At 41.8% G+C, this 27,178-nt stretch overlaps 5 protein-coding genes across 8 annotated transcripts; 3 read left to right on the top strand and 2 right to left on the bottom strand.

Annotated features, from left to right (window-relative positions):
- Positions 1-61: 61 nt before the first annotated feature.
- cmc2 (C-x(9)-C motif containing 2) lies at positions 62-2,818 on the bottom strand. 2 transcript variants are annotated; one of them, XM_031846315.1, is made up of 4 exons: positions 2,525-2,818; positions 1,671-1,787; positions 1,510-1,581; positions 62-1,386 (listed from the first exon to the last, which is right to left on the bottom strand). In XM_031846315.1, the coding sequence occupies exons 2-4, from the start codon at positions 1,749-1,751 to the stop codon at positions 1,303-1,305; spliced, it is 237 nt and encodes a 78-aa protein (XP_031702175.1). In that variant the 5' UTR covers positions 1,752-1,787; positions 2,525-2,818; the 3' UTR covers positions 62-1,302. The 2 variants fall into 2 exon arrangements, with proteins under 2 accessions (XP_031702175.1, XP_031702174.1); XM_031846314.1 differs by having other exon boundaries at positions 1,671-2,221.
- Positions 2,819-3,759: 941 nt separating this feature from the next.
- cenpn (centromere protein N) lies at positions 3,760-8,635 on the top strand. Its single transcript, XM_031846687.1, has 10 exons — positions 3,760-4,058; positions 4,299-4,344; positions 4,469-4,528; positions 5,473-5,546; positions 5,676-5,849; positions 5,954-6,055; positions 6,608-6,662; positions 6,832-6,941; positions 7,075-7,198; positions 7,552-8,635. Exons 1-10 carry the CDS (start codon positions 3,888-3,890, stop codon positions 7,671-7,673), a joined length of 1,038 nt encoding a protein of 345 aa, XP_031702547.1. The 5' UTR covers positions 3,760-3,887; the 3' UTR covers positions 7,674-8,635.
- A 2,533-nt stretch (positions 8,636-11,168) lies between these two features.
- On the top strand, positions 11,169-18,534 carry atmin (ATM interactor). The gene is made up of 4 exons (XM_031846500.1): positions 11,169-11,570; positions 13,921-14,046; positions 14,305-14,504; positions 14,606-18,534. Exons 1-4 carry the CDS (start codon positions 11,319-11,321, stop codon positions 16,374-16,376), a joined length of 2,349 nt encoding a protein of 782 aa, XP_031702360.1. The 5' UTR covers positions 11,169-11,318; the 3' UTR covers positions 16,377-18,534.
- Positions 17,957-21,163, bottom strand: cunh16orf46 (chromosome unknown C16orf46 homolog). 3 transcript variants are annotated; one of them, XM_031846507.1, is made up of 4 exons: positions 20,980-21,163; positions 20,636-20,864; positions 19,909-20,330; positions 17,957-19,826 (listed from the first exon to the last, which is right to left on the bottom strand). In XM_031846507.1, exons 2-4 carry the CDS (start codon positions 20,828-20,830, stop codon positions 19,772-19,774), a joined length of 672 nt encoding a protein of 223 aa, XP_031702367.1. In that variant the 5' UTR covers positions 20,831-20,864; positions 20,980-21,163; the 3' UTR covers positions 17,957-19,771. The 3 variants fall into 3 exon arrangements, with proteins under 3 accessions (XP_031702367.1, XP_031702362.1, XP_031702363.1); XM_031846502.1 differs by having other exon boundaries at positions 17,957-20,330; XM_031846503.1 differs by having other exon boundaries at positions 17,957-20,330; positions 20,636-21,163.
- A 360-nt stretch (positions 21,164-21,523) lies between these two features.
- LOC116383002 (protein phosphatase 1 regulatory subunit 3E) lies at positions 21,524-25,381 on the top strand. The gene has a single exon (XM_031846501.1). It carries the CDS (start codon positions 21,883-21,885, stop codon positions 22,804-22,806), a length of 924 nt encoding a protein of 307 aa, XP_031702361.1. The 5' UTR covers positions 21,524-21,882; the 3' UTR covers positions 22,807-25,381.
- Positions 25,382-27,178: the final 1,797 nt, after the last annotated feature.

Raw genomic sequence — 27,178 nt, forward strand, 5'->3', positions numbered from 1 at the left:
TTATCAAGCAAAAATTATTTTATCAATAAGAAAATGCATGTTGAGTGTCAGTCTCTCAATGTGGTATTGCAATATTTTATAAATGATTCAGATATAAAGAACATGAGCTTCATTCTGAACTGTTTTCTGGTAACATCTTTGTCTTTTACCTCAGTTGCTGGACAGAGGTACTTTGATGTTTCCTGTGTTGATTGTGAGGAAGTAAGAGATACTCGGAAATAACTAAAATAGTAAAAGAAAAATAACAAACACAAAAGACCTTTGGAAACAATACCTAATAATGCAGGAAGAGGATCCAAGCTTAAAGGTCCAACTACTAATCATTTAGAGGCCTCAACAGCGTCTCCTGGTACTCACTCAGCAAATGGAGATGGCTCAGGTGTCATTTCATGACCTAAATGTGAACTTTCAGTCACGTGAACACCGAGGTCATCGACCAAGAGCAAGAAGACAGCCAAAGAAAGCTCGAGGACACTATCCTTAGACAAAGAGGGGTCATATGACTTGTCAATTATTTGTATAGTGCCAAATTATCTCAACACTTTTCATATAGAGCAGGTCTAGACTGTACTCCATTTATACTCTAAAATACTAACTGGACCTGTGAGCTTAGATTATCTTTACACCATGAGCAGTGTTTGCCTTTAAGGACTTTTCAAGACGTGAAACTCCTGATTGACACTTTGTTTTACAATGATGACACATTACGTCAAAGCATGGATTCTTAAATTTACTGATTTCACTTATTAAAAAGCAATCAAAATTGTGACAAATGAATACAATTCCCCTTTCAAATGGACTTTTTAACCATATACGAGTGTGTTCAATATGCACGTCCATGGTTGCATGTTTACTTTGAGAGTAAAACACAACCACTGGCCATCCTGTTTTGGGTCTTTTTTTTTTTTTTTTTTAACATGCATTTCTGATACCCTGAAATTGACTCTCCCTGTTCCCATGAATAAAACAGCTTCCAGAATATTCCTGATGTGTCCTGCCAACATAAATAATGTTTGATGAAAAGGTTCTTCCAGCAGCTACACTTATCTCTTTGATGGAGCTGTGAGGTACTGCCTCTTACTCATGTTTCAATCACAAAATATCAAAAGAACTTACACAAATAACAGACCGTGAGATCTTTCAATGCCAATACAATCCACACTCCTCTGAATTCACACAGAGACAGAAGTCGTAACATTCCTCTGGTGAGGCATGTTACAGTGTCATTCTTAATTCAATGTCCCATTTTCAGAACACTTTCAAATTGCAGCTCCAGAGGCAAAGTTTCAGTAGAATTGTCCTTCAGAGCTGCACAATGGGTTTTCCCTTCAGCCTCTTTTTCATCGCTTGTGCATGCTCCTTGCTGCGCTCACGCTTTTCCAGTCTCTGTTGAATCATGAGGAAACAAGGATGTATTGATTAAACAAGCCGTTATTTAAATACCAACGCTCAGAAGTCAGAGACCTTGTTGCATCTCATTCACTAAGTGCATACAAATAACTGACACACCTCTTCCTTTAGGCAGTGACGCATCGCGCGGTCCGCATCGTTACACGTGCCAAAGAACTTCATGACATTGTGCTGCGGGTGAGAGGAAACAAGATTTACATTGCTTTGTCTTCCGTGTGTATGAAGCACACAGCGATACAATGATGTAGAGCGTGACATACCTCTGTGTGGCACTGCATCAGGCGAGTTATCAACTCATTACACTCAGCCGTGTGCAGGTGAGGGGACAGGTCAGGGTGCATGCTGAGTTAAGGGCTTACTGTACCACTGCGGCAATACTGAAAACCCACAAACAAGAGGAGCACTGGTTGAAGGGGGATTCAGTTGAGTTACTGTTGAATATTACTGGAAGAGATGTTCTTTGGTGGCAACATATTTGCAAGTTTGCCTTCAAACACAGCTGTACCATTACAGAATAAGTTAAGACTGCAACAAATTGTTATTTTCATTTTGGTCTATTAAATGTGTCAAAAGTCTCATCAGAATTTACCAGATGACAGCCAAAGGTGACATCTTCAAATTCAACAACAATGATAGAAAAACAGGATATATTCTAATATATGGATCCAGTGGGTTGTGGTTGGCATTGCTACACTTGAGCAAAGGACATGTTTTCTAAAAGGATACTCATGCCTCCCCATCCCTCTCCATCCTGAGCTGTCATTGAGATGATAGGAATTGTTTTGTTTTTTTTTCTCCGGTGGACACTTACCTGCAAACACAGAGAGGCAGAATATGAGAGAGAGAGAGAGAGAGAGAGAGAGAGAGAGAGAGAGAGAGAGAGAATACAACAATGTGAAAACCCTGAATCCTCTGGAATAATGGTAACAAACCAGCCTTCACGAGAGGACACTGGGTCAGGGTACATGCTCCCTTGAACAGCCTACGAGTTCAGTTTTTACCATTGTTTTGACACAATAATGTTGTTAATATGCTCAAAACAGAGCGAACATGCTGTAAATATCATAGTTTACGACAACCTATTTGATAACAGTGTGCTCTGTGAGACCCTTACCTGTGGAAAGCCTGTGTCCTTTGAGAAGTTTGCCAGCAAGCCTCGGTGAAATGTCACGTTAGCTAGCGAACTGCTAAGCCTCAGCTAACGTTAACCGTTTGTAACACAGCAGGTTTAATTCATGCAACCACGGAGGAACTACGGGTCGATGTCCCTGTAGAATAACGACGCAGGTTGCTATAATTCCTCAACAATTTCGACTAAATCTGATGGCCTTGTACTGACATGAATGTAACCTACAATAACAGCAGGAACCTACAGTACACGCTGCCTGCTTTCGTAACTGTTTGGAGAAGTGAGTGACAATGGTAAACAGCGAATCGCCATCCGCCCTTTTTACTCATCCACCAATGGTGGGCGTTCTTCTCACAAAGGGGCGGGACAGTTGATGACGGAAGTTTGCGGAAGAGACAAGACGGTTCCCCGTAACGTACTTCCGGTTTTGCTTATGGATGCGCTTAACTTTAGACAGTTGTTACAGTGTTTTCGTACAGTGCTGTTGTGACAACTTTAGTTTATACACTGTGTATCCTGTTTTATTTTAGTCAAAGGCCATATAATGGCGAATGTTGGTGATGGAAATGAATGCTTGATTCCACTATATTGCACTGTTTCAGTCCTGTGGACAAAGCTTAACCAATGGGTTTCATGGTGACTGCAGTGTGAGGATCATGTGAACACTTTGTTATGAACATCAGACGCAAAGAGAAGCAGCAGAGAAAATGTAATAATTTAAATGTATCTTGACAATGGTTAAATATAAAGGGAAGGATATATTCTTAACTACTTTAAGTATATATAGTTACGTTTGATTTAGATTGATAAAGAAGTACTTATCTAACTCTGTATAAAGTAGTTAAAACTAGCTCCATCTCGACGAGCTATAGCAGCACAATGCTTTCATACATTAGTTTTCACAATGTTATGATACAAAGGACATTGTGCTGCAGAAACAGAACTTATATTTGATTTACTGACAAGACCTCTCTGCTTTTAGTTAAATAGGATTTGAAATTCATTCAAAATGCCTTTAAATTATTGTATTGGGGATTTTTTTTTGTAAAGGGTCTTACATACTTCTTCCGCCACTGTGCAGTTGGTAATTGTAGGTCGTATTATTGTAGTATCCGCAGCAACAGTACTAGATGTACTACCACTCCAACACAACAGAGGGCGCTAAAGGGAGCAGGAAGCGCGTGAGATTCTATGTCAGTATGTGATTGGTCAATTCGTGTGCTCGTTTCTCGGCGGTTAGTTTGGATTGTGGTACTGCTGCTACCGTAAGAGCTGGACGTAGCCGGCGGTTTAATTTAAATCTTCCAATACAACTGCTTAGCTAGATATCATAACTGTCTGGGGAAGAATGGATGACTCTACGAAACGTGTTCTGCAGCGAACGATGAGACGGATACCGTCTTACATGCTCAGAACAACGCTGGAGAAGTGGGGCCGTTTGACTGCGGAGCAGCAGCAGTCCATACATTGTATTCAGTCAAAATGGGCGATAACGGAAGCGCTACTGACCATTTGCGAGGTAAACGGCGCCTTTCCTGAAATATGAGTTGTTGTAGTAAATTGAACCCAGTGTAAAAAACATAGCAGTTAGTTAACCTGAATAGCAGCACGTTCCTTATCAAAAATGCTCAAAAATTAGGCAGTAGGCCGTGTAATGTCACGACACTTGATTAACGAACACTCGATAGGAATCCGTTTGTATTTAGCTAGCGTTGCTCTGTTTCCTCTCATTTAAACCTCGTTATTTGTAACGTTTCAGGAAAACAAGTTGGCAATGAAACACCTCACAGAACTCGAGATGATATGTAAGTCATGTGGCATTATCTAACCTACTCTGTAACGCCAAGGCAACCGAGCTAACTTCAGTCGTACCATGCCAATCCAATAACGCTTCCTGTGTCCCTCAACGTTGGTGTGATTGTCTCTCAGATATCATGGACAATCCAAACCAGGGGATGTGGTATGCCTCCCAGCTCTTGGACCCTGAAGGTATGTTGAAATACTTGTACCATGGAGGGCTGACAATGTGCAGCTTTTCATTCTAACCTAAACGCTGCAGCTGGTGGAGGGAACTTCCATCCATCCATTTTCCTCCGCTTATCCGGGGTCGGGTCGCGGTGGCAACAGGCCAAGCAGGCTGACCCAGACCTCCCTCTCACCGGCAACATGTTCCAGCTCATTCTGGGGGATCCCGAGGCGTTCCCAGGCCAGCTGGGAGATTTAATCCCTCCAGCGTGTTCTGGGTCTTCCCCGGGATCTCTTCCCAGTTGGACGTGCCTGGAAAACCTCCAGTGGGAGGCGTCCAGGAGGCATCCTAATTAGATGCCCGAACCACCTCAGCTGACTCCTTTCGATGCGAAGGAGTAGCGGCTCTACTCCAAGCTCCCTCCTGATGACCGAGCTCCTTACCCTATCTCTAAGGCTGAGCCCGGCCACCCTACGGAGGAAGCTCATTTCGGCCGCTTGTAGCCGCGACCTTGTCCTTTCGGTCACGACCCAGAGTTCGTGACCATAGGTGAGGGTAGGAACGTAGACCGAGTGGTAAATTGAGAGCTTTGCCTTCCGGCTCAGCTCCCTCTTCACCAAGACGGTCCGGTGCAGCGCCTGCTTTACTGCTGCAGCCGCACCGATCCGTCTGTCGATCTCCCGCTCCATCTTACCCTCACTCGTGAACAAGACCCCGAGATACTTGAACTCCTTCGCTTGAGATAGGCACTCCGTCCCCACCTGGAGGGAGCAATCCACCGGTTTCCGGCAGAGCACTTCAGGGAAATATCGTCAAATATCCTGCTGGTGTCTGGATCATCACGGTGTTTTTTTTTCACTTTTTATGGTCTGTTTGTTCCAGGTAATTATAAGCTGTTCTGATAAAGTTGAGTTTACTATTGCTTATTATTACTTATTGTCCCTTTTTTAATGTCTCATTTTTCCAGATGATGCTCACTCTGTAGACCTGATGCAGTTCAAGGAACAATTTAAATCCCACCTCAAAGAGCTTGTGAGACATGTAAGTCAGATACACCCCCCCCTGCAAAACACAAGTTAATTATATAGTTGCATCATTGATACACATTCTATGGGCATCTCTGTGTTTAACATCCTGTATTATAAGTATACTTTTGACATTGCATTCAAGGTGTCTGTCAAAATAAAGAAGAACACAGACCAAGCCGTATGGATTCGTATTGCGTGGGGAGACGCCTTCTCTCGACCCAACCACCTGAAACCAACATACGTCGTCCACTATCTCCAAACCCCGTACGTCTTTGTGACCAGCCTGACTTTAAAGCAGAAGCCCCTGTTGTCCCAGGTGAGGGTTGAGTTTCATGTTCAATCCAGGACATTGTTCGCTCAGTTGCCGGGTCGCCGTTTTTTCTGTCTTTTTTCATTTTAAGTAAGTGATGTACTTTGCAGGCCGTGGTTCTGTCCACCAGATATCGCGCTATCAAGGATGCTAACCTTAGTGGACGGAAACTCACTGCCATTAGGGACCTTCTGATGAGGACATATCAACAGGTAGGCTATTCAAACTACAACCACCATACAAAGCTCTGTATGCCCCGCTTAATTAAAGATTGCTGATAGGCATTGAACCCTTGACCTCAATGACCACCTGTTGAGGCAGAATGTAAGTTGCGATGTTCACCCTTTATGAACCTTAACTATACTTAAATATTTCCCTTTTTGTAGTAGAAGCTTGATTTATTCTTATGTTTAATATTAATAACACAAAAAGTTTACAATCCTAACAATGAACTGTGAACAGCATCGCACGTTGTTTTCATCCCTGTTTGCCATTAAACAGAAGTTCTGTTAAAGATGTTACAGTATATATATCTATTGTACACATCCATCATGTTGCCAAACTACTTCCTGGTTCAGGCTTGACCTTTGCACATGCAAAATATATTTGATTACATAATGTCACAGTTCATGTCTAGAGATCCACTGAACAAAGAGGAACTCTTAGCCTACTACTAACTTATTTTAACCCATGAGAGTTTTGTTATAAAAATGATTGGTCTGATGATTTATATTGGGAATTTTGTTTTAACTTTTTAATTCTAGGTGTTTCCCACCAAGTATCCAAGTCCTCTTACAGAAAATAACCAAACTATCTCAAGTATGTTAATCAAATCATTTGATCTGAGCAAAGCTGCTTTCATATTTTTTATAAGATCACACATACTTAAACATTGTTTGTTTTACCCTCATGTATTTGGCCTTAATGCGTTCCTCTGGAAGAATTCTGCGTAGTGATTCTGTTTATTTGGCTTCTGTCCCATTTACAGACCCGCACATAGAAAAAGAACAAGCTGAGCCTGCAGCAAACAGACTTCACATGGCCTGCAAGGCCTTTGGTGGTGGGGCGTTACCTCAGCTCCAGTCTGCAGTTTACAAGGTATCCAGAGGCATTTTGATGATACTGAGTCTCAGCCTTAAGTTGCTGTCTCACTATACCAGTTCAAAGATTGATAAAAAGGTCAGTATCGCTCTGTGCTGCGATCATCTTATGTTTTGTGTTCTTTCCTCAGCTGGAGACAAAGTTCAGAGACCACTCCAACAAGACCATGACGGAGCGGGAGGAACCCTTCAGATGTGTTGTCAAATTTGCAAGCACGAACCTCCTGGAGTCACTCAGACACTGTGCATCTTCAGGTATCAAGAATGTGTTCGCCACAACCCTATGTGTGTTAGCAAAGAAACAATACTTGGATTGTAAAACAAGTAAACATGTTTTATAGTTTTGGCAATTCCATAAATGACCACAAGAGAGCACACACTCTCTAGACTAGAGGAAATATCCCCTCTGTAATGCTCCTACAACATAATCCATCATGAATATGTCTCAGTCAGTGCATTCAAAGTGTTTTACCCCACTGTCCCATGGGTTATTTGTGATTATTACGTTTTTAACAATGCCAACAAAATCGTAAGCAAGTGTAATTTTTCTCTTTTTTTTTAATTTTTTATTAAGTATGATCAACTAATTTCAATGTTGTTTTTTACAGGAATTGCCTCCACCCCTGTCACACCTCTGCTCTCATGTATCCCCTTAAAAGGAAGAAATTATTTTGTCATCACAGACAATGACCCTGGTCCCTCCTCACAAACGCGCCAACCACAGAACTGATGGCCGACAGGCCCTTCATCTAAAGCATTCAGAGTGTGGCCCGCCATGTCCAGTCCCCACGGGGTTTGCTTTTATCATTCCTTGTTCAAGACTCTCTGCGTGCTTACAGTTGCAAACATGTCAGTAGTTGGCAATAGGTTATTGTCATTTTGTCATTTATTTTTTGTTGGTTTTTAAGTAGGAGAATGTTACTGTGATGAAATGTTTTCTATGTACAAATTGAATATAAAAGCAGGATTTTTAATATTCTTGTATTCTCTTCATGTCATTTGATCCCCACACTCGTCATCTGACCATCTTTTCTGTATTTTTCATTAGCTATAGTGTTACTACAATGTGTTGTGGAGTATTGGCTTTGTATAAAGGTCTGCTGGAAGGGAACCAGCTTTTCATAAGTTGCTTGTTTCAGGGTTCATTAAACTATTTAAAGGACAGGTGCACATTTTACAAGTCCGTCTTTAAACAATACTTAGATGCCCATACGTACTTTTAAAGAGTTTATGGTTCCTCCTGTCAAAACTACCAGCAAAGAGTTCCCTTCCCAACACAACTACACTGCAAGAGATGGGGTAGAGTCCACAGTCCTCGTTCTGCTCTAAAATGTATTTGTAACATACCACAAAAGTGAAAACAGAAGAATTTAAAAAACAAATTTACATTCAATACAAATCATTTTATATAAAATAAATCCTATACTTTTAGTTAAAAGAATTATAACCAAGGCATGTAGTGAGTGCACAATTTATGGTGGGCCAGCGATGTAATGGTGATACTGTTTCTATATAACTCCCGGCATCTCTGCACTATTTCTTATTACTTGGAGGCATACATAACCAATAGATCTGTGACTAGCGAATATTGGATAATTTAAGCTCAGGCAGTGTTGGTCAGGCTCTCATAAGACAGCCCACAATGGCCCGTGTATGGGTTTGCACAATTAAAGCCTCATTTTTCTGTGTGAGATGAACCTATTTTGACCGACACTTATGGATGGAGTAATGAGAAATGTTTAGCTTTTAAATACACTTTTCCAGCTTAAAACATACTGTCTCTGTGTCCCAATCCAGCGGCTGCATCCTTATGCTCACAAACCAAGGAGGAGACAGACGGTTCAGGCTGAACGAGAAATAATAATTCTAAAAGCGTTAAGCTATTTCATTTGTCACATAGAACACAGTATGTTCATGTAAACTGTATGTACTGTATGTATACTGTTTACTTACAGAGTGGCACAATAAAAATCAATGTATGACAAACTTTCTAAATGCATCTTTATATTAGAAACAATATAATATTTCTGATATAATTCAAAAATCTGACAATGTATGACAATTAATATAATATAAATATTGTGCAAGTGATAATTTAATATCTTTTTGATTTTCATTTGACTCAAAGGCATTAGTTAGTACTGTTAAGTATTGATAAATATAATATTACATGATATAAATAAAATGGAGAAAGCTTTAGATTACGGCCTGCAAACAATGTGGGAACCTAATTAATTATCATTATCATTTTTTATAACACTGCTGTACTTTTTTTTTAAATGATCATATATAATTTACCAACAATGGAGAGGCACAGATGATAACAAAATAAGGAACTACATTGACAATAACTTCAAGGTACATTTGTGTTTTTACTTGGCAACAAACAGAGGTAGAGGTAGAAGAGTACTGTGAGGTACCTTTGACAAATTTGAGTCATTGCACAATATCAAAATGAAATTATGATCTGATAGGTCTGTCATTCAGATTTTTAGGCAACCAAGAGAACACATGACCCGTTACTCAAATTCGGAGAGAGCTCAGTGACAAAATTGATAACATGCAAGTTGTCAATCGTTCTGCTGTCCTCGATGGAGCAATTAGGGGGTTCGGACGGCTCTCCTATGACCCAAATAAAAAGCTGTCCATAACATTTTCCGATGACTTTAATTTATCAAAAATAGTGTCTTTCACACATTTTAATCAAACATCAAATACCAACATAACATGAAACAAATACTATAAAAATACATCTCTAAACCAAGTGTGCAATTTAGCATTTAACTGAAAATAAATATTGTGGTTTCAGATTACAACCAAAAAAATCCAACACCTACATGATTTCAATTCTAAATCCAAACAACGGGCGGTCAGATCCGCTGTTAACTCGTAACGTTACCTTGGACGACCAGGACCGTCACTTTGAGTTGTTAGCAGAATCCATCCTTGTGTTTGATGTTGAGGTTGCTGTAGAAAAGAATCAGTTGTGCCTGTGTGATGACTCTAAGAAAGTTGGGCAGTCTTTTGTCTTTCACCACGAAGGACCACATCAATCTAGAATGGATAGTCCTTTTATGGTGCCATATGAATGAATATGGTGAAGTGTCTGGCTAACCCTTGTGTCGTCTTAGGGGTCAAAAATGACCCGCCACTATGTTTAACAGCATAAGAAACCCCTTTAATGATCTTTTTTCAACTTGAAATTCAATGACTTTTCCTAGAATGACCCCAACATGAGAAAAAGTTAAACATTGCCTTTGTTCATATTTCCATAAAAGCTGTACACCAACAGGGTACACATCTTGTCTTCGGGGTCATTTTTGACCCGGCAGTTATAAAATCAGATTGGATGCTGTGCACGACGTTGAAGAAGAAGTCATGAATTTGGTCAATATTAGCAGTAACAAATAGCTGATCACATGCCAAATGGCCAACTACAATTTATAGTAATAAATGCATCTTCATCTTTAAAAAAGACAGAACAGAGCTATGTCGATCCAAGTTTTACTCTAGATGCTGGCTTTTCTGCTAAACAGCGCATGCAGATGATATTTCTTTCCTCCCAATTTTCAATGAAGTCGTTGCATTGCAAGCGGAAGTTCTATTTACCTGATTTCCTGTTACACTACAACAACTTCCAGCCATACCAAAATTATTTTACACGCAAACACTCAGATACCCCTCCACAATGAAGTAGGCTCTCTCCTGTGTGCTTGGTGTGAACATTTTCACGGTGTATGTGCTTGTTTTCAGTGTGTGTCAACATTTCAGTGCATGTGTGCTTGTTTTCAGTGGGCGTGTGTGAACATTATTAGTGCATATTAGGGGTGTAACGGTTCGCAAGATTCACGGTTCGATACGATACAGTGGTGCCATGGTTTGGTACGTTTTCAACACAGCAGAAAACTAGAAATGCCAGAGAAATGTCCTTGATTTTAAAATATATTTATTCATTAAAACTAAAGTTTTAAAGTCAGAAAGTTTTTTTTTTTACTTTGAACAATGATGGAACTATACCTAAGTGATTCATCTTCTTAGCAACACATAAAAAACAAAAACTTCTGCTTAAAAAAAATAATTTAGTGTTGTTACTTAACATCACCATCACAATTTTGAAGGAGTCTTCGAAATGGGACAGCCTAGTCGCAGCCACTTTGACGCAACCGGTCTACAAATGCAGCCTCTGAAGGATGCAGCCGCTGGATTGGGACACAGCTTCGTATACCAAACGGAAGTACACCATTATACCGGATATGACGTAAGCTCAGCTGTCGACGTCCCAGCCCTCTTGGCGAAGCAGCCTGTCAGACAAAACGGAGGGACCTTATTCTACTCTTCATTCAATGCTGCTACTGGGGTTCGCTGCCAAACACAGATGGACTGTCAACACAGAAACATGGCTGCCTCCGCGACGAGCAAGGCACAAAACAGAGAGAGCGCAACTACTGGCAGTCCGAAATGTCACGAAGAGTCTCTGTCGCAGTCACGGGACATAATACAACCCACCATCACGGAGCTGACCAAAGAAGTGAGGACGAACATCCTCTGCACCGTGGAGGGATGTGGCAAGATTCTCCCCAACACACCTGCGTTGAACATGCATCTCGTTAAATCACACAGAATAAAGGTAAACGCATCCTAAACCTGGTTAATGTTCACATACTTTAGGCTTTCACGTAACTGCAATGCTAACTTGGCTAACTCATTATCGGGGGAAAAAAAATAAAACTGGAAAACGCAAGTCATCCATCACAACTTATTTTTAGCTAACGGTTTTAGCACTGGTGATGCTTAACAAACACGGTGTTATATTTAACGTTTGATAAAAGTTAGTTTTTCTGCGAGTGGAGCTCCGTAACGGACGTTTTGCTGTTATCGAGCTAGCTACATTGTAACTAGTTAGCTGACGTCATCAATGAACGCTGATGGTTTGGATCGCATGTGATGGTTGAGGTTTAACGTCAGTGCATTGTTTTTACTCTTAGATTCGCCTTTTTGAACTATTTGTAGCCGAGGACATGAATGTGTGGAGTATCTGATTTGGCTGTGCTAGAGTACACATTGATTAGTTAAACCTGTTTTATTTTTTTACTCTAAAGTAATGGTAAGGGCCTCTTCACCTTCTTTAAAATACGACCACACGAGCACTATTGCTTGTCTGATTGTAGACAGTCTGCTCCCAATACTAAACAGTCAGTCAACACGTTTGGACCCTGGTTCTTCTGTCCTCACTGGTCCTGGGCTTCTCGTGGGAGGCGGTATTTCACTGTGTCCCATCCATGAATGAAGTTCTTTGCTGGGAAAGGCTGCCTTTTGTCCTGCAATAGACTAAGCTCTTTGTTTAAAATAGGTGAATGTGAGAATTTTAAATGAGGTCTTAGAAGTAGTTCATGTTGCGCAGCTAGAAGAGTGTTTTAAAGGCCCGATCAGGGGTTCTATATGTAAATTAAAGGTACAATCAGGTATATTTGAAAGTTGGAGTCTGTTTTGTAGTCGGTCCTAATCTAAATGTAACTTTGATTGTCTATTTAGTTGCTGTTCATGTTCATTAATCCTTGTAGGCCTACTGAAAGACATGTTGATTACTTTGAGAGTAACAGCTGATTCCAATCCTGTAGGTTGATGTTTCATTGCCCACAGATTGTGCTTTCTAAGTTGTGCAAAGAGAGATAAGGAGCATGCAAGCTGCATATTATTTTTAATTTACAGCTCTGCAAGACTTCTGTCAGCAGTGGTAATGATATCCTGTTTGACATGATGCTCACTCTGTATGCTTTGTCTGTGTTTTTATTACGTCTGCTTACCTCCACTGTAGCTTTTCTGCATCAATGCACAGAAGTAATGAGATAAATAACTCACAACCTGGCCACTTAAAAGGTCATGGACTGAACCTGGTTTGGCAAAGATAGTAAATCTTGAGTTCTTCTTCTTCTTCTTCTGTTGGGTCACAGCCAGCTGCTGGCCGATGACGAATACTGCCTTGACACGACTCAGGCTTCAGCCTACGACCAGATGATGTCACCAAAGCCAACTGCAAGAACATTTATTTTTAGCAGATTGTCTGTTTATGCTAACAACTCGTGATAAACCAGAGGGTGTCTGTCAGCTTTAGCTCCAGTGCTACAGCAGATGGAGGTGACCCTGACCACTGGAAGGCTTCAGCATTAATGACTGTTATGGAGGGTGATGGGTTGTCTGTTTTCAACGTTCATTCACTGCAGCTGCCGTTACTGTATTGAGTATTACTTTGTATGCTATCCATTGAATTTAAAGGTTCTGTATGGGATTCAGAGCTTCACCACTGCTGCCTTTGTTTTCACCGCTGTTGCTTTTAGCACTGTTACCTTAGCCGTCTTTGTGTTGAGAGCAGTATGGAGGCAATATATGCTCTGAATTCCGTATTGAGCACCTTTTTAAATATACAATGTGCTGAACGCTGCTTTAGCAAGTGAGCCTCGGGACTACAAGAGAAGCAGTGGTGCAGCAAACTGTTGTATCCCATGTGCTGCCCAGCAAGCTCATGTATTTATTTTTCAGTCATGTGAAGCAGAGCCTAGAAATATGGTAACATTTTGAATACACATCATATTTACCCCCTGACTAAAGAAAGCAACGCCATGTACAACCAGCACTTTATTTTCCAGAGTCATGGTGACACCTTTAAAAAAAAAAAAAAAAAAATGAATAGAAATTGGAATAAAAATACAACATTTTGTAGTTGTACAGCATAGTTGACATTGAGTACCTTTTTACAGCAGTTACTGTAATAAATGTTGTAGGTCAAGTAAAACCTCAGTTCAGCTTAAATCTTGGAAAGTCTTGCAGGCCTTTCTTTACTTGGTGATCAAGGAATTTACAGTATTCTTTAACACTGCTGCTTAGTAAGGGTATGATATAAAAATCCAAAATGTTAATATGTCTCTGCTTTGTCCTCTCTCTCTCTCTCTTTTGTCTTCCGCTGCCATCGTCACCCTCAGGACGGTATTGTGAATCCTACAGTCAGAAAGGACATGAAGGGCTCTCAGAAGCTTTACTGCTGTCCTATTGAGGGATGTCCCAGGGGGCCCAACAGACCCTTCTCCCAGTTCTCCCTGGTTAAACAAGTAAGCCTTTCCTCCAATGACATGTAATCCTATCCACGTGATCAATTACATAACATTATGAGGTCTCAGTTCTGCAGGAATGGCTCCTAATGTATAACTCGGCACCAAATATGTTTCAAAAATCAATCTTACAGGAGTGATGTAAAGGAGGATAAAAGATCTTTAACCCCTCCCGCAATACTGACTATTAAAGAAGTAACAAAAATAAAAGCAAGTGTATGCAATACATTCTTTGGTCTTTCGTCTGTTTCATTGTAGCACTTCATGAAGATGCATGCAGAGAAAAAACACAAGTGCTTCAAGTGCAACAATGGCTACAGCACAGAGTGGGACCTAAAGAGGCACATAGAAGACTGTGGGAAGACTTACCACTGCACATGTGGCTGCCCCTATGCTAGCAGGGCTGCTCTACTCTCGCACATCTACAGGACGGGTCACGAGATTCCTACAGAACACAGGCATGTACCCGCATGGCCCAGAGTGATTTCTATTGAAACTTGGGTTTGGCTAAACATTAATGTGGCTGGCTTTCTCTGTGTCTGTTTTGTTTCTTTCACAGAATCCCTCCAGTAAAAAAGCGAAAGATGGAGAAATTGCTAAGTGGTCCCGAAAAGCTTAAGACCAACGAGTCAACCTTTCAGATCATGCCTGCCAGTAAAGAGCTGACGGAGGCTGTGCTCTCTTCTGATACAACGGTTCATATCCCAGACTCGGTGAATCAGAACTCCAACCCCCGCAGGAGCCTCCAGAAGTTGCTGCTACCAAAGCCCAAGATGGCTTTGGTCAGTGTTCCTGTGATGCAGCTGGCCCACTTGCCGGTCCTTCTTCCGTCTACAGAAAGCGGGGCTCTGAGGTCTGTAGTGCTGGCTGTGGACAGCCAAGGCTCCGTCAGCACCCTTCACCTCCTGCCACATGGCACTGTGGTCCCCCAACTGGATGCTAAGAGTTTGTGTTTCAAGGACAGCATGCCTACTTCGCGCTCCAGCCTGGGGCCCATTAGCACCGGGGTGCAGGTCAGTCTGGACCCCGCCAGCACAGATGACTTAGCCAGCCTGGCAGAGCAACGGGGAAGAAGCACCTCCACCAACATTCAGACGGACAAGTCGTACTTGTCGAAAGTGTTTACAGGAGTGGGGGTCGGGGAGGGAATGGGGTTCTGCTCAGTGGGTGAGTCCTCGGTGTCGTCCTGCTCCCAAACAGACATTAGCGTGAGTGCCCAAGTCCTCCTGCCAGTCAGTGTTGAAACCCAGACATTCTCCTCCCGGACTAAAGCCACATCCTCCATTGGAGCACAGACAGACGGCCAGTGCATGGGGCAAATTCCTTGTTCCTCTTCGTCTGTACACCCGTACAAAACCAGGCAGACACAGACATATTTTGCCCTGCCACAATCGGATGATAAGGCTCAGCAGCAGGCCATCATGTGCTCTGACCTATTCGACAGCGACTCCCTCAGTGTCTCCACTCAGACCGCTTTGGACGTAAATGACACTCTCACCGGAAGCAGTATATACGAGGACTCTAAGTCAGCTGGTGGTATGTGTTTTGGGGTGCAGACAGATGAGCTCAACTCCAACAACATGGCCGATAATCAGACCCAAACGATGACCTTGTTAAATGATTTAGAAAACATTCTGTCTGACAGCATGTCGGGCCACCAGGTGCTCACGGTGGCATCTGAAGGCTGCGGGTCAGTTCTGGGATCTGTTCAGGAGCAACACAACGGCATTGACTTTGACTTCGAGGAGTTTCTCAATGCCGTGCACATCCAGACACAGACGGAGGAGAGTGAGCTGGGAGGACTGGGTGGTGACACGCCGCTGGAGTCTCTGGACATCCAGACCCAGACGGACTTCCTTCTGATGGATGAACTGGACCAAAGTGAGGGACCAAGTCGAACCCAGGCCAGCGACCTGGAGCTGTTTGACACTCAAACTCAGACTGACCTCAATTTCCTGCTGAACACCGGAAGCCACATGCCCCTCGGCAGCATTCTGCGACATTCAAGCTTTTCTATGAGCACAGAGTCTTCGGATACAGAAACGCAGACGGATCTCCCTTTATTCGCCACAGGTCTCTCCGCTCAGACTCCCGCGAGTCAGGGTGAGCACGCCAGACTGCTGAACAGCACAGAGACACAGACCGTGACTAGCCATGCGGAGGGCCTGGGTCACCTCTTCCTAACGAGCAATGAAACGCAGACGGTCATGGACGACTTCCTGTCAGCAGACCTGGCGTGGAATATGGAGTCCCATTTCAGCTCTGTGGAAACGCAGACGTGTGAGGAGCTGTGTGCTCTCTTTCAGCACCCTGAGAAACCCAACAGCTGAAGCCCTCTGTGACTCTAAAGCTTTTGCAGTACAGGTTTCTCACGCCTGCCTGGTCCTGTGTGAGGAATCAGTCAGCGCTGTCCTCCAGCGGATCACCGTCTTAGCAGTAAGAAGTCTGCGAAAATGTCTTTGAACATTCCACTGGAGATGCCCAGAGCCTCTCCAGGTCCATATCCTGACAGCTCGGCTGCACTTTATTTGCTTAATGGGCATGATTCATCAGCTCCTGTGACAGTTTACATATTTATTTGCACATAAAGTAATATATATTGTATGTGTATTTTGTCTGAAATGCCAGTTTACTTTAATATTTCAATGTACAACCGCTATGACTGGTTTTCACTGTTTGGTCTTACTAGCAGTTTAAAAATGACTCAGCATTTCGTCAATGTAAGATCTGCACTTAAAAGGGATGACATCTTTAGCTGTGCGTGGTTGTCAGAAAAAAAAAAAAAAAAAAGGCTTATAAATGTATTGGTCTGTACGACAGATATGCATATTCTGCATGGAAACAATGTCATCTCAGGTGTACAACAAATAACATTGTACATTTAGTTTGTCTGGAAATGTGCATGAAGCATTCACTTGGTCAGCAGAACAGAAACCTAATATATCTACTCTCAGCTTGTGCATCTAATGGCTGCCTTGTTGATGTTGCCTTGTCAGCGGCAGCAAGACTATAAACTCTAATAACATCCTGTAAGCTTTGCCGTCAGTGGAAAACTTGACCGGTGGAAATCGGCTTCATGTTTTCCAAAATAAAACCCCGTAGAGCCTTTAACGGTGAACAAGGCTTTGCTCAAAGCCTCTGAAACATAGCGTTACACATACAGATGTGGCACAAGTAAAATTGTTTGTCTTGTAAGTTGTTGCGCAGCTTCCATTGAAACGTGATGGTGAAGTTTGATGTTGCTTAAAACACTTATTTTGTTTTTGTGTCTGGGCCTCTAGCGAAGCAGTCGGTTCAAGTCAGTAAGCAGACTCTGCTGTAAATGTGTTTGACTTATTCATTAGCTGGGTGTAAGTGTATACAGTCGCAGTACTCCAGTAATGTTACTGTACAGAAACACATAGAGCTATCGTATGCATTCACCACCTTATGTTGACTGAAAGGAGTCCTGTTAAAATCAACAGATTTTCCACCCTTATTGGACGCCATATTTTAATTTATTTCTTTTTTTAAATGTCTCCAAGTAACTTAACTTAATGTTTTGCTTTCATGATATTGTTGCACTGAGTTACCTCATTAATCACAGGCACCACACTCATAGAAGCTAGAGCTAAAGGCCTTGATTACATTTTGTTTTGTTGGTGCCTTAACCCAAGTATTAGCTTTAGTTCTGTTACAGACAACGTGCTGCTTTCAAATATTTAATAATTATCTGAATTACTTTGTTTTGGAAAACGAACAAACAATTTTGGTATTTTCGTCATGTTTGCGTGAAATACTCTCCCCTTATCGTCAAGATTTCTGTTCTGTCACATGAAAATAATGCTATGTGGCATTTTATTGTAGTTTGACGGGTTTCATTGAAGGGTGTAACAGCTAATGCTGTTTAAGTTTTTACAAACTTTGTGTGTACAAACTGAAGGATGTACAGAACATGACACTGCCCAAGTTTAACCCGCATCATGTCCCAACAGTTGAAGGATCATTTCCCTGTTATAATAAGGACTTTGCCATCTCCACAGCGTCTCCCTGCTGGCTGAGCGGCTCAGGGGTTTGATTTGCTTTCAGCAGAGCTATGTAGAAGTCAGTCTCAAGTGTCAATGCCAGTGCTTTATTTTCTCTTTGTAGGGAGTGCATGCAGATATTTTCCCAGCACAAAATATTTGTTTCAGCATAATTTGAGTTTGTTGCCTATGTGTGTAGAGTTGATGGTTGCCTTGATTAATTGTTGAAGCTACACTACAGATGTTGTTAATAAACTGCTGGAAAGTGTATATTGTGCTCCTTGTCACTTACATTAGAACAAAGGTGGAAGAGAAACGATACAAAAAAAAGACGCACTTAAATTAGTCAGCTTGATCCTTTAATTGAGCTCTCAGTTCAGCACAGTGGAATAAATTGCACAGATGTTTTGGTGATGCTTTCTTCAATATGTAATACATTTAGTTCTCCTGTAGTAAACATATAAACGGAGCTAAATTAATGAGATTTAATTGTGCAGACCCTTTTTTCTGTACATTTCATTATAGAACAACATGAATCATATCTTGTCTTTTATCTTTTCACTTTGATGCAGCGGCATCTTACTGAATATAGACATGCTGGGTCCTGGCTTGTGCTGAATATAGCAACTCTTTACATACTGTATGTGTTAAGGGACCATTTCATTCTACATGCACATTCAGGTAAGACTGAAGTTTTGTCTATTTAGGTTTACACGACAGCTCTTTTGAATATAGAACAATCCCACTAAGTGGATAATTTACTCCGGGCAGTTAAACAGAGGTAGAACAATAAAGCAATGTAACCAGATCATACGAGTTGTAAATAATGTTGGCTGGCCTTTGGATACCGACATGAAGGACGTCCGCATAATGCTGCACTGATAACCCTGAGAATCCATCCACAATCATCAGGAATCACTCACTTGTACACAGTTACATTTGACAGAGCAGATGCAGTAGTTTGGCAACCCATTGTGTCATCACGTATGGTCACAGGCTACACTGCAACGCTTTAGTTGTGACAGATCTGTAGCTTGGGGCTGATGTTTTAAATAGAAGGAAGTGTGAAGCAGGTGCACTGCTATACTTCTGATGAGGTAGCTGCACCGTTGCTAGGTAACTAGAACAGCTGAAAAGGCACTTGTGGGAACTGGTCCGAACAAAACAAAAAGGCACAAATGACACGAATAGCTTCACATTTAATCTGTTCACTCGACTGTTGTGGGTAGTATGTTCTGAAATATGCCAAAGGAATTACCTCTGCGATTAGTTACTCTTATGAACTTGTCTCACCTTGATTTATTCTTCCAACTAATTTAATGGAAATATTGTCAAATGTGGTGAGTCTGAGGCATTCATTATGAAAAAAAACAAGATAAAAGGTGTTTGTACTTTGTTGAACCTGAGCATTTCAAATGATCGCATACTACATACACACAGTCTTGCTTGGGTACGAATGGGCTTGTGCGTCTGATGCAGTGCTGGAGGGGAGGGCCCACGTGAGGCTCTCGGCCGTTGAGTAGCTAGTGTCAGGTTTGGAAGACATAGATACTTGATACCTCTTGGGTATAGAAACACTCACAGCGGAGAACAAGTGGGGGTTGTGCTGACATGTCTGGTGCTTGGCGGTCAGGACTGCAGAGGGAGGCTCTGGGTTAGCAGTATGGCCACTCTAGCTCCTCTCGTCCCGCTCCTCGCATCCAAGACGAAGCAGTTTTCCTCTATGGTTTCTTCTTCTTGAGCCTTCCTGCCACTGCAGAGCTGGCCACTGACTGTCTGAGGAATCGGGGGTATTGATATAATTGGTGGCAAATATGTGATGTTTTTAACAGGAACCACCGTATTATTGGGTCTATACCTTTGTTTCTGAGGCTTAGTGGCTCCGTTGTTCGAGTATTTCGAGGGGAGATGGTGAGGCTGCGAACACGTGTCCCTGAGCGTCCCTTCCTTCTCTATCTTTTCTTTGAGCGGAAGTTTTGAGGTGGTTTTCTGCAAAGGATTGAGGACAGACCATTCTGAACCATCTTTCTGCAGAGCTTCCACAACAGTGTTACCCCAGGATCCCGTGTGCTGGTTTAATGGGATGGGTTTCTTGAAGCTGTTATGCAGACCCACATGAGACTCACAGCGGCGCTCTGCAATGCTGGTTGAGCTGTTAGCATCGAGGATCGTTGGGTCAACAGTCAAGGGCCTTGGGTTGTCAGCATGCTTTGTTTTGTTGTACCTCTTCTGAGTCGAAAGTGTGCAGCTCAGTGGAGCAACTCTGGCCCAACCATGAACCTGTTTTCAAAATAAATATGTTTAAATGTTTACACTAAAAATGCACCAACATAATTACTTATTGAGCCAGATGTTAAAAGTAAGTGAAAATGATGCTAATAATGACAGTGGGTGAGAGAACTTTTACTAATATAAGGGGGAATTCTATATTGAAAAATCATTAATCCAAAATTGCAGCAGATCATTTGATTTTGCCGCTGACTCCAAACTGTGATAGAAGACACCTGCATACATTGTTGGTACAACCTACTTCACTTAATCAGATTAAGGCAAGGTTTGCTGTAAGAAGATATTCATTCACTTACTGCCTCTTCCCAACCAGAGTAACAATTATACTCATGTGGCTCCAGTTCTTTCATGAAGTCCTCCTCACTAATATCTAGAAGGACATCAACATGTCTCCTCTCTGGTGTCTGCTCCTCAACTGCTTCCTCCTGTGTTGGAAGCTCCTCTTCTGATCCATTCACAACTATGTGATCCACTTCTTTTAATGTCGCCATTATGCAGTTTATCCCATGTGCTTCATGGTGATATCTAGAAGAAGAAAAAACAAGAATATACCAAAACAACCTGTAAGAGGTACATTAAGCTGCACAAGTCAAATAGTTTTGTTTTAAACGTTAGAAACGTTACACCAATCTTTACTCACCATCTTCAGTCTCTGTAGCATTTTAAATGTTTTTTTGTCACTATTCCCATATTCGAAAGCACCATTTACAAACAACAACTGCCACCACCCATCGCGGGGAGGTGTCTTTCCGGTCGACAGAGTTTTTCCACAGAAGCGGTGATTGCCTTTCGAGACTAGCAGCAACACCGTCGACATAGCAACCCGTAGAGGCACCGGGAAGAAGTGACGTAGATAAAAAAGAGGGGGGGGGGGGACTGAATGCGCTCCAGGTGAATTATTACATCTATGTTATGCAATACGTCTTAATTTACACGGTAATCATGTGATGCATGTAGCAGTAGAATAGAATGGAGTAAAACAGAATAGAATAGAGACTTCATGAAGTCGTATTGTATTACCACATTACAGATAATGCCCAAAATACAAACATAGTGTGTTTAAAATCAGTCCTTTATTTCCTCATTTCCTATTGACTGTATATGGTCATTTAGACGCCTCATTGTGAAATAAAGGAAGTTATAACCGGTTTGTCTCTTGTGAAGGAGGAAACCATTTTGGTTTGTTGCAACGTTCAGTTCTGCACGTAGAGCTCCTGACTGCAGACGTCAAACTCGTCAGCTGTGAAACGAAAACGAGCGATGGTCGCTGCCGAGAACGACGTGTCTCTCTTTTAATTATTTTTTTGCAATAAGCAGAGAGTGTGATATATATTTTTTCACACACCGAAATTTAAAGTGACGGATCTACAGGAGCAAACACCCGCTTGGTTTATTGGTCCAGAGCGGCACAGTGTCAGCCTCTGACGCAGCCGGAGCACCTATCCGCGAGGGAGACGCTGACACCTGACGGCTGCATCTCTCGACGCGCCGTCTTCCTCATCACGACCACTTCGGCTCTGCAGTGCAGGAACTGCTGCATTTTATGGAAACGGAGTCGGTGCATCCAGTCGTGGTCATGCTGCCCCCAAAGAATTGCCTGCCGAGGAACTACAGCTGCATTGCCGGACTGTTTGGGAGCCTGGCAGCGGCAAACCCGCGGCTTGATGATGGGGACGATTTTGATATGATTAACGATACTTGCGAAACCACCGAGACCCCCGTGGTGGAAGAGAGACCACGGGGCAGAGAGATCTTCCTGAAGCCGCCACAGAGTCCAAATCTGCGTCGGAGGTGCAAGTCGCTGCCTACATCCACAGAGAGAGCAAAGTTAGAGATAGCCCGCACCAGAAGTCCAACCAGTCAGAAAAAGGTCCGGTTCGCCGATTCCCTTGGCCTGGAGCTCATTTCAGTGAAGCACTTCGATGATGCAGATGAGCCAGAGGTGCCGGAGCGCATATTGGCCAAACTAACCAAAGGACACCTCCACCTTAATCATTTGGACACAAAATTCCCGCGTGCCCCTGCGCAGTCTGTGTGCATGGAGTTGCAGTTCACCAACCCAGGCACAGTACCCGGCTTTGAGCAGAAAGTGAGGGAGGTGAAGGTCATGTTAGAGACCGTTCAGGCGGACGAATTCAGCCTCTCCGGGTTTGTGCGCGTGTTAAATACGGCTTTCGAAAAGAGCGTCTCTTTGCGGTATTCTCTGAACAACTGGATAACATTTATGGACAGTCTGGCGTCCTATGTTCCCGACTCAAGCAACGGTGACACTGATAAGTTCTCTTTCAAGATAGTGATGCCCACCTATCTGGACAGCGGAGGCACATTTCAGTTTGCAATTAAATACTGTGTCGGCGGGAAAGAGTTCTGGGACAATAATAATGGGAACAACTACAAAGTGCGGCGTCACCGGTTCAAGATGTCCCCACCGCGGGAATGGGAGAATGGATGGATTCACTTTATCTGAGCTGTGTCGCACTTGCAGTCTGCGTGCGTAATTTGCGCGTTACTGATCCCCGGATATCTAAAGTATGACTGTAACTTGTTAAAGATGTTCTTTTCTGCCATTGCCAGCTACACACAAAGCTGTGACACTGAAAATTATTTCCCATAATAATTCAAATATTTGCCCCGTTGTGGTAACAGATTTAGGGTCGAAGACTACAGTAAACGCCTTTGATGGGTGCCCGGAGAGGGATCCTGTTAGATAATTTGCCTTGATGTCAGGGTTCTGTGTACAGCTTGGTGCCCTTTGGGAGGGCATGGTCACGTTATGTAATGTAGAAACACGTGCCACGGGAAACGTGCTGGGCAATGCCAACTTCGGGCATCACTGTTCCTTTCAGGAGATTCTGTAAAATGATTTGGTGGCACGATGATGTTTAAATTGTCATTGTTTTGCTTGCGTGCAAATATATTGTCTTGATGTGAAGCAGAAAGCATCTTGGCTGATATGGATATCAAGCGAACTATAGTAGCATATAGTCTCCTGCAGGCTGGGAGAAACATACACACATTGTCTTATTGAGTTGATGAACAGAAGCATTGGCAGGTTATTTTATAGAAACAAAACAAAAAACTATTTCCCCACTGTCATGCCATTGAAAATGCCTTATTTAAAGCCTTGATGTGGGACGTTGTGCAGCGAATATTTTGAATACAGTATTGTCTTCTTTTGACTTAACTAAATGCTTTTGATGGCTATCATCCTTAAACTTTAAAAATAAAGCATAGAGGCATTGGGAATTAGTTAGTGTCCTTACATGGAGGCTTTTAATCTAGAGACACCATACTTAGTCATAAACCAGCCATATATTTGCACCTATTCAACACACATTGTATATTTATCTGCTGAATTATTGCAAAAAATATTTTCCCTAACCAAAGTTCAAAGGCAATGAAAACGTTTTCTCTAGAAAAACAATAGCTTAATTATAACAGCATCATCCATCAAATCATAAAGTTTAGGTTCATAAAGCATGGGCTGTGATACTGTGATAGGAAGGAACCACTTGAGCGTGGTTGTTGTCCCACCAAGGAAAATACATTTAGTAGCAATCTTTGCCATGTTCAATTTACCTCAGACTACATGCAGACCTTTTCTCTTCTTCTTCAGGTTGATCGTTACAAAGCAGATGTTATTTTCACAGTAATTATTTTCTAACAGATACAGAACACAGTGTGTATTCATTTCTATTGGTGATTGCACCGTGTAACTGATTTTCCTAGGGCAGTGTTTTTAACAAAGTAGCTATCACACGGACGTATGTGTTGAACTGGCTGTAAAAGTAAATGATGATATCGTCAGTCGCCACTGTGCATGAATAGTGCTGCTTCTTACACCTGACCGAAATGGTTTAAGACACCTGACTGTTTGATACTTCATTTTCATACCATAAACCATGAGTGATGTTGATCAACCAGTCTACCATTTCCAGACAACAGCTAATCCATACGGCTTTAAGTAATCCACTGGCGGTCACTCTTCCAAACCTGCTCCAGACCATATGTGATCGTGTACTTTGTGGTAAACAGGTTTGCTTGTCGTAGGAAAACGAGTTTAATTAAAAATGCAAATGTTCTTCATGCTTTTTGTAAGTGTATGATGTTATAAATGTTTTTGGCCATGTAGAAAGTTGAGACTCCAGTTCAGCAAGTAGAGGAACAACAGGCAGGATGTTTTTAAATCCAGTGCTCTGACTGTAATCTGAACATCACTTTGTCCTTTGTTTACATCAGCATGGCCTCAGAGCGAGGCTCTCCATTTAACGAGGCCATCAGGTCGGGATGTGGATAAAGACTATTCCTGTAACCACTTAGTTTTTGGAGCAGTTCCACTGTGAATCCATCAGTAATGTTTGTCTCTAAATCTGGCAATGTTGTCAATGCTGATGTTGTTCGAATAGTTTTGCTGAAGTGATAGATTGCCAGCACTGAGTTGATATTTGCTTTCTCTACATTTATCACACACAGACCTGCATTTTCTCACCTGTTAGTTTAAGTACACTGTGGATATAAAAGGTCTGGCCACGGCAGAGCTTACTGTGTGTTATGTTGTTAAATCAGTGGGTATTTGCATATGGTCTGTGTAAACTTTGTTCAAACATTCATGCTGTGCAATACCAGAAAACATTAATTATCCCGGATGAGACTTCTGATGGGGTCCCGAGATGCATCAATACCAATTCATCACTTCCAACACAGACTATGTAGAGTTACTACAACAGTGTACAGTTTGAGATTGCTTAGTTTGCTTGACATAAATGACATTGGCATGATATGATGTGGAAACCGTACGATACCAGTGCTAAGTTTTAGCCTGGTATCCCCCACACTGCTGTAGTTATTGGTGCATCCACACCATAAACCAATTGAAGGGCTTCTGGTCTGATTAGATTTTCACCTCAATGAATACATGACATTTTGCATCACAACTCACTGATATATTGATATGTATATAAATGTCTTAATGTTTCACATTGAATGTCTTCCTGTTACTGTTCTACGTTGTGTGTATTTTGAAGTATTTTCAAAGCAAAATTGAGAAATTAATTGGAAAAGTTGTCTTCAGATGATCCTGGGAAGTTAGAAAATAACGTATGAGCCCAAACTTAATGAAATCCTAAAGCACACTTGCTATTATATTTAATTATATATATATATATATATATATATATATATATACATGTCTTCAATATCATACTATCTGCTTGTAACAAACTGCAATAATTTGTCTCAAAATTATGTTTACTGCAGAATCTCCCCTGAAATATGTACCGCAGTGTATCTGAATGAAATGAACACATTGGAAACAGTGTACATTGCCTTACGAAAATAAACGTTACTTAGAGACATGAAGCTGGAAAGATTGAAGAATGCAAGTGCTTGTTTGTTACAAAGTTGTGATTGATGATGGATGAAAACATGGACTCTGGACAACGACAGGGGGAACATATCTGGGCAAGATAGGGAAGGCCAGATGCACTTATGAGCGATGTATGATTGTAGCTGATACTGAGCAGACTCAGTCAAAGCAGGTCTAATGCACTTTGAGTGAGAACAAGGAAAGGGGCAGGGTTGAAAGTCACCATATATGTTTATGAAATAATATTCTGTTAATAGCTACATAACAAGATGTTTTCCATTCTGTGTCCTGTTTTACTGCTCTTTTCTATCACTCTGGAAAGCCTAAATCACTTCTGTCTTATTAATAACCATCGTATATGGCACTGAACTGTGTGCCATACAGTTCGTTTTTTGGTTTCGTAAATCCTTTGCAACCCTCTGTTGTAACATCTGCAGTCATGTGTCTGTGTTCATCTCTATTGTGTGCTGTCTTTCATTTTCTCTTTTGCTGTGAACCATGTTTGCATGTCTTTATTTTTACGTTGAGTTTTTAATGTGACCTCTATTTTGTTAATAAAGGCATTTGTGATGGAAACTAAATGCTCCACCAGTACTTGAAATTTTCAAAGGGCTGCTGCTGGTCCCCATTCATAAAGCAGCACACTGCAGTCGGCTGTAGACATCGCCATTGTAGACATGGTTGAGATGTCCTTGAATCGACACCCTGCCCCTTCTGTTTATGGAGGGGGTTGGAGCCTGAAGCAGGAAGAAATGCAGGAGAGGCAGAATGTAAAATATCTTAGAAAAAGCTAATCTTAACATAGTATGTTTTATCTTTTTCACTTTTAGTCACACCCCCTTGCAAGTATTTCTTAAAGGCCCAAATAGTTTGTCCATCTATTTGACTGTAGACGGACTTAACAATGCATCTGCTTGTTCCTCTAATCAGCTTAAAGTATTCAGGTTAACGCATATCAAAATACATTCAATCTACAATCTCTACTTCTAACAAGCATACCAGCTTTCTCTCTAAATAGCATATTATCATATTATAAAGAATAAGCCAACTGGCATAAAGCCACAGTCTCTAGAGTCCACCGACAAAGCCTCCAACACTTTCATTAAAGGAATTAAATGGCTGATAATGGCACTGTCATATTGTGCGGTCTTGACTGATGGAAAGTAAAGTCTGATACTCGAGTTGTTTTATTTGGAAAACTAACAATGAATGTGTGCTGCATATGAAGCTGTATCTGTGCATGTATAGCAGCTGTATGTTGTGTAGGTGCATTTGGGAGCCTTTGTGTCAGATTAGCAACATGAGCCTGCATAATCTTCATGTCTGTGATGACTGAGCTGTGTTGACCCACATTCAGAGGAAAGTTAAGGTTCAATTTTGCTTACTTATAGTCGTGTTGAAGGCACCCTGACAGTTTGTAGCTGCTCCGCATGCCACCTCAATGCTTCCAGCAACCAGTGTGAAATCCATACGG

This window comes from Anarrhichthys ocellatus, unplaced genomic scaffold (genome assembly GCF_004355925.1).
Source record: "Anarrhichthys ocellatus isolate YVR2014 unplaced genomic scaffold, GSC_Weel_1.0 scaffold6, whole genome shotgun sequence".
In the NCBI taxonomy this organism is placed as follows: domain Eukaryota; kingdom Metazoa; phylum Chordata; class Actinopteri; order Perciformes; family Anarhichadidae; genus Anarrhichthys; species Anarrhichthys ocellatus.

Coding starts and splice junctions, on each gene's coding strand:
- cmc2 (XM_031846315.1), bottom strand. CDS start 1,751: ATGCACCCTGACCTGTCCCCTCACCTGCACACGGCTGAGTGTAATGAG. Junction 1,582..1,670: donor TGATGCAGTGCCACACAGAG/GTATGTCACGCT, acceptor TCTCACCCGCAG/CACAATGTCATGAAGTTCTT. Junction 1,387..1,509: donor GTCACTGCCTAAAGGAAGAG/GTGTGTCAGTTA, acceptor ATGATTCAACAG/AGACTGGAAAAGCGTGAGCG.
- cenpn (XM_031846687.1), top strand. CDS start 3,888: ATGGATGACTCTACGAAACGTGTTCTGCAGCGAACGATGAGACGGATA. Junction 5,547..5,675: donor TCAAAGAGCTTGTGAGACAT/GTAAGTCAGATA, acceptor ATTGCATTCAAG/GTGTCTGTCAAAATAAAGAA. Junction 6,056..6,607: donor TGATGAGGACATATCAACAG/GTAGGCTATTCA, acceptor TTTTAATTCTAG/GTGTTTCCCACCAAGTATCC.
- atmin (XM_031846500.1), top strand. CDS start 11,319: ATGGACTGTCAACACAGAAACATGGCTGCCTCCGCGACGAGCAAGGCA. Junction 11,571..13,920: donor TTAAATCACACAGAATAAAG/GTAAACGCATCC, acceptor CGTCACCCTCAG/GACGGTATTGTGAATCCTAC. Junction 14,047..14,304: donor AGTTCTCCCTGGTTAAACAA/GTAAGCCTTTCC, acceptor GTTTCATTGTAG/CACTTCATGAAGATGCATGC.
- cunh16orf46 (XM_031846502.1), bottom strand. CDS start 20,830: ATGGCGACATTAAAAGAAGTGGATCACATAGTTGTGAATGGATCAGAA. Junction 20,331..20,635: donor ACTCTGGTTGGGAAGAGGCA/GTAAGTGAATGA, acceptor TTTTGAAAACAG/GTTCATGGTTGGGCCAGAGT.
- LOC116383002 (XM_031846501.1), top strand. CDS start 21,883: ATGGAAACGGAGTCGGTGCATCCAGTCGTGGTCATGCTGCCCCCAAAG.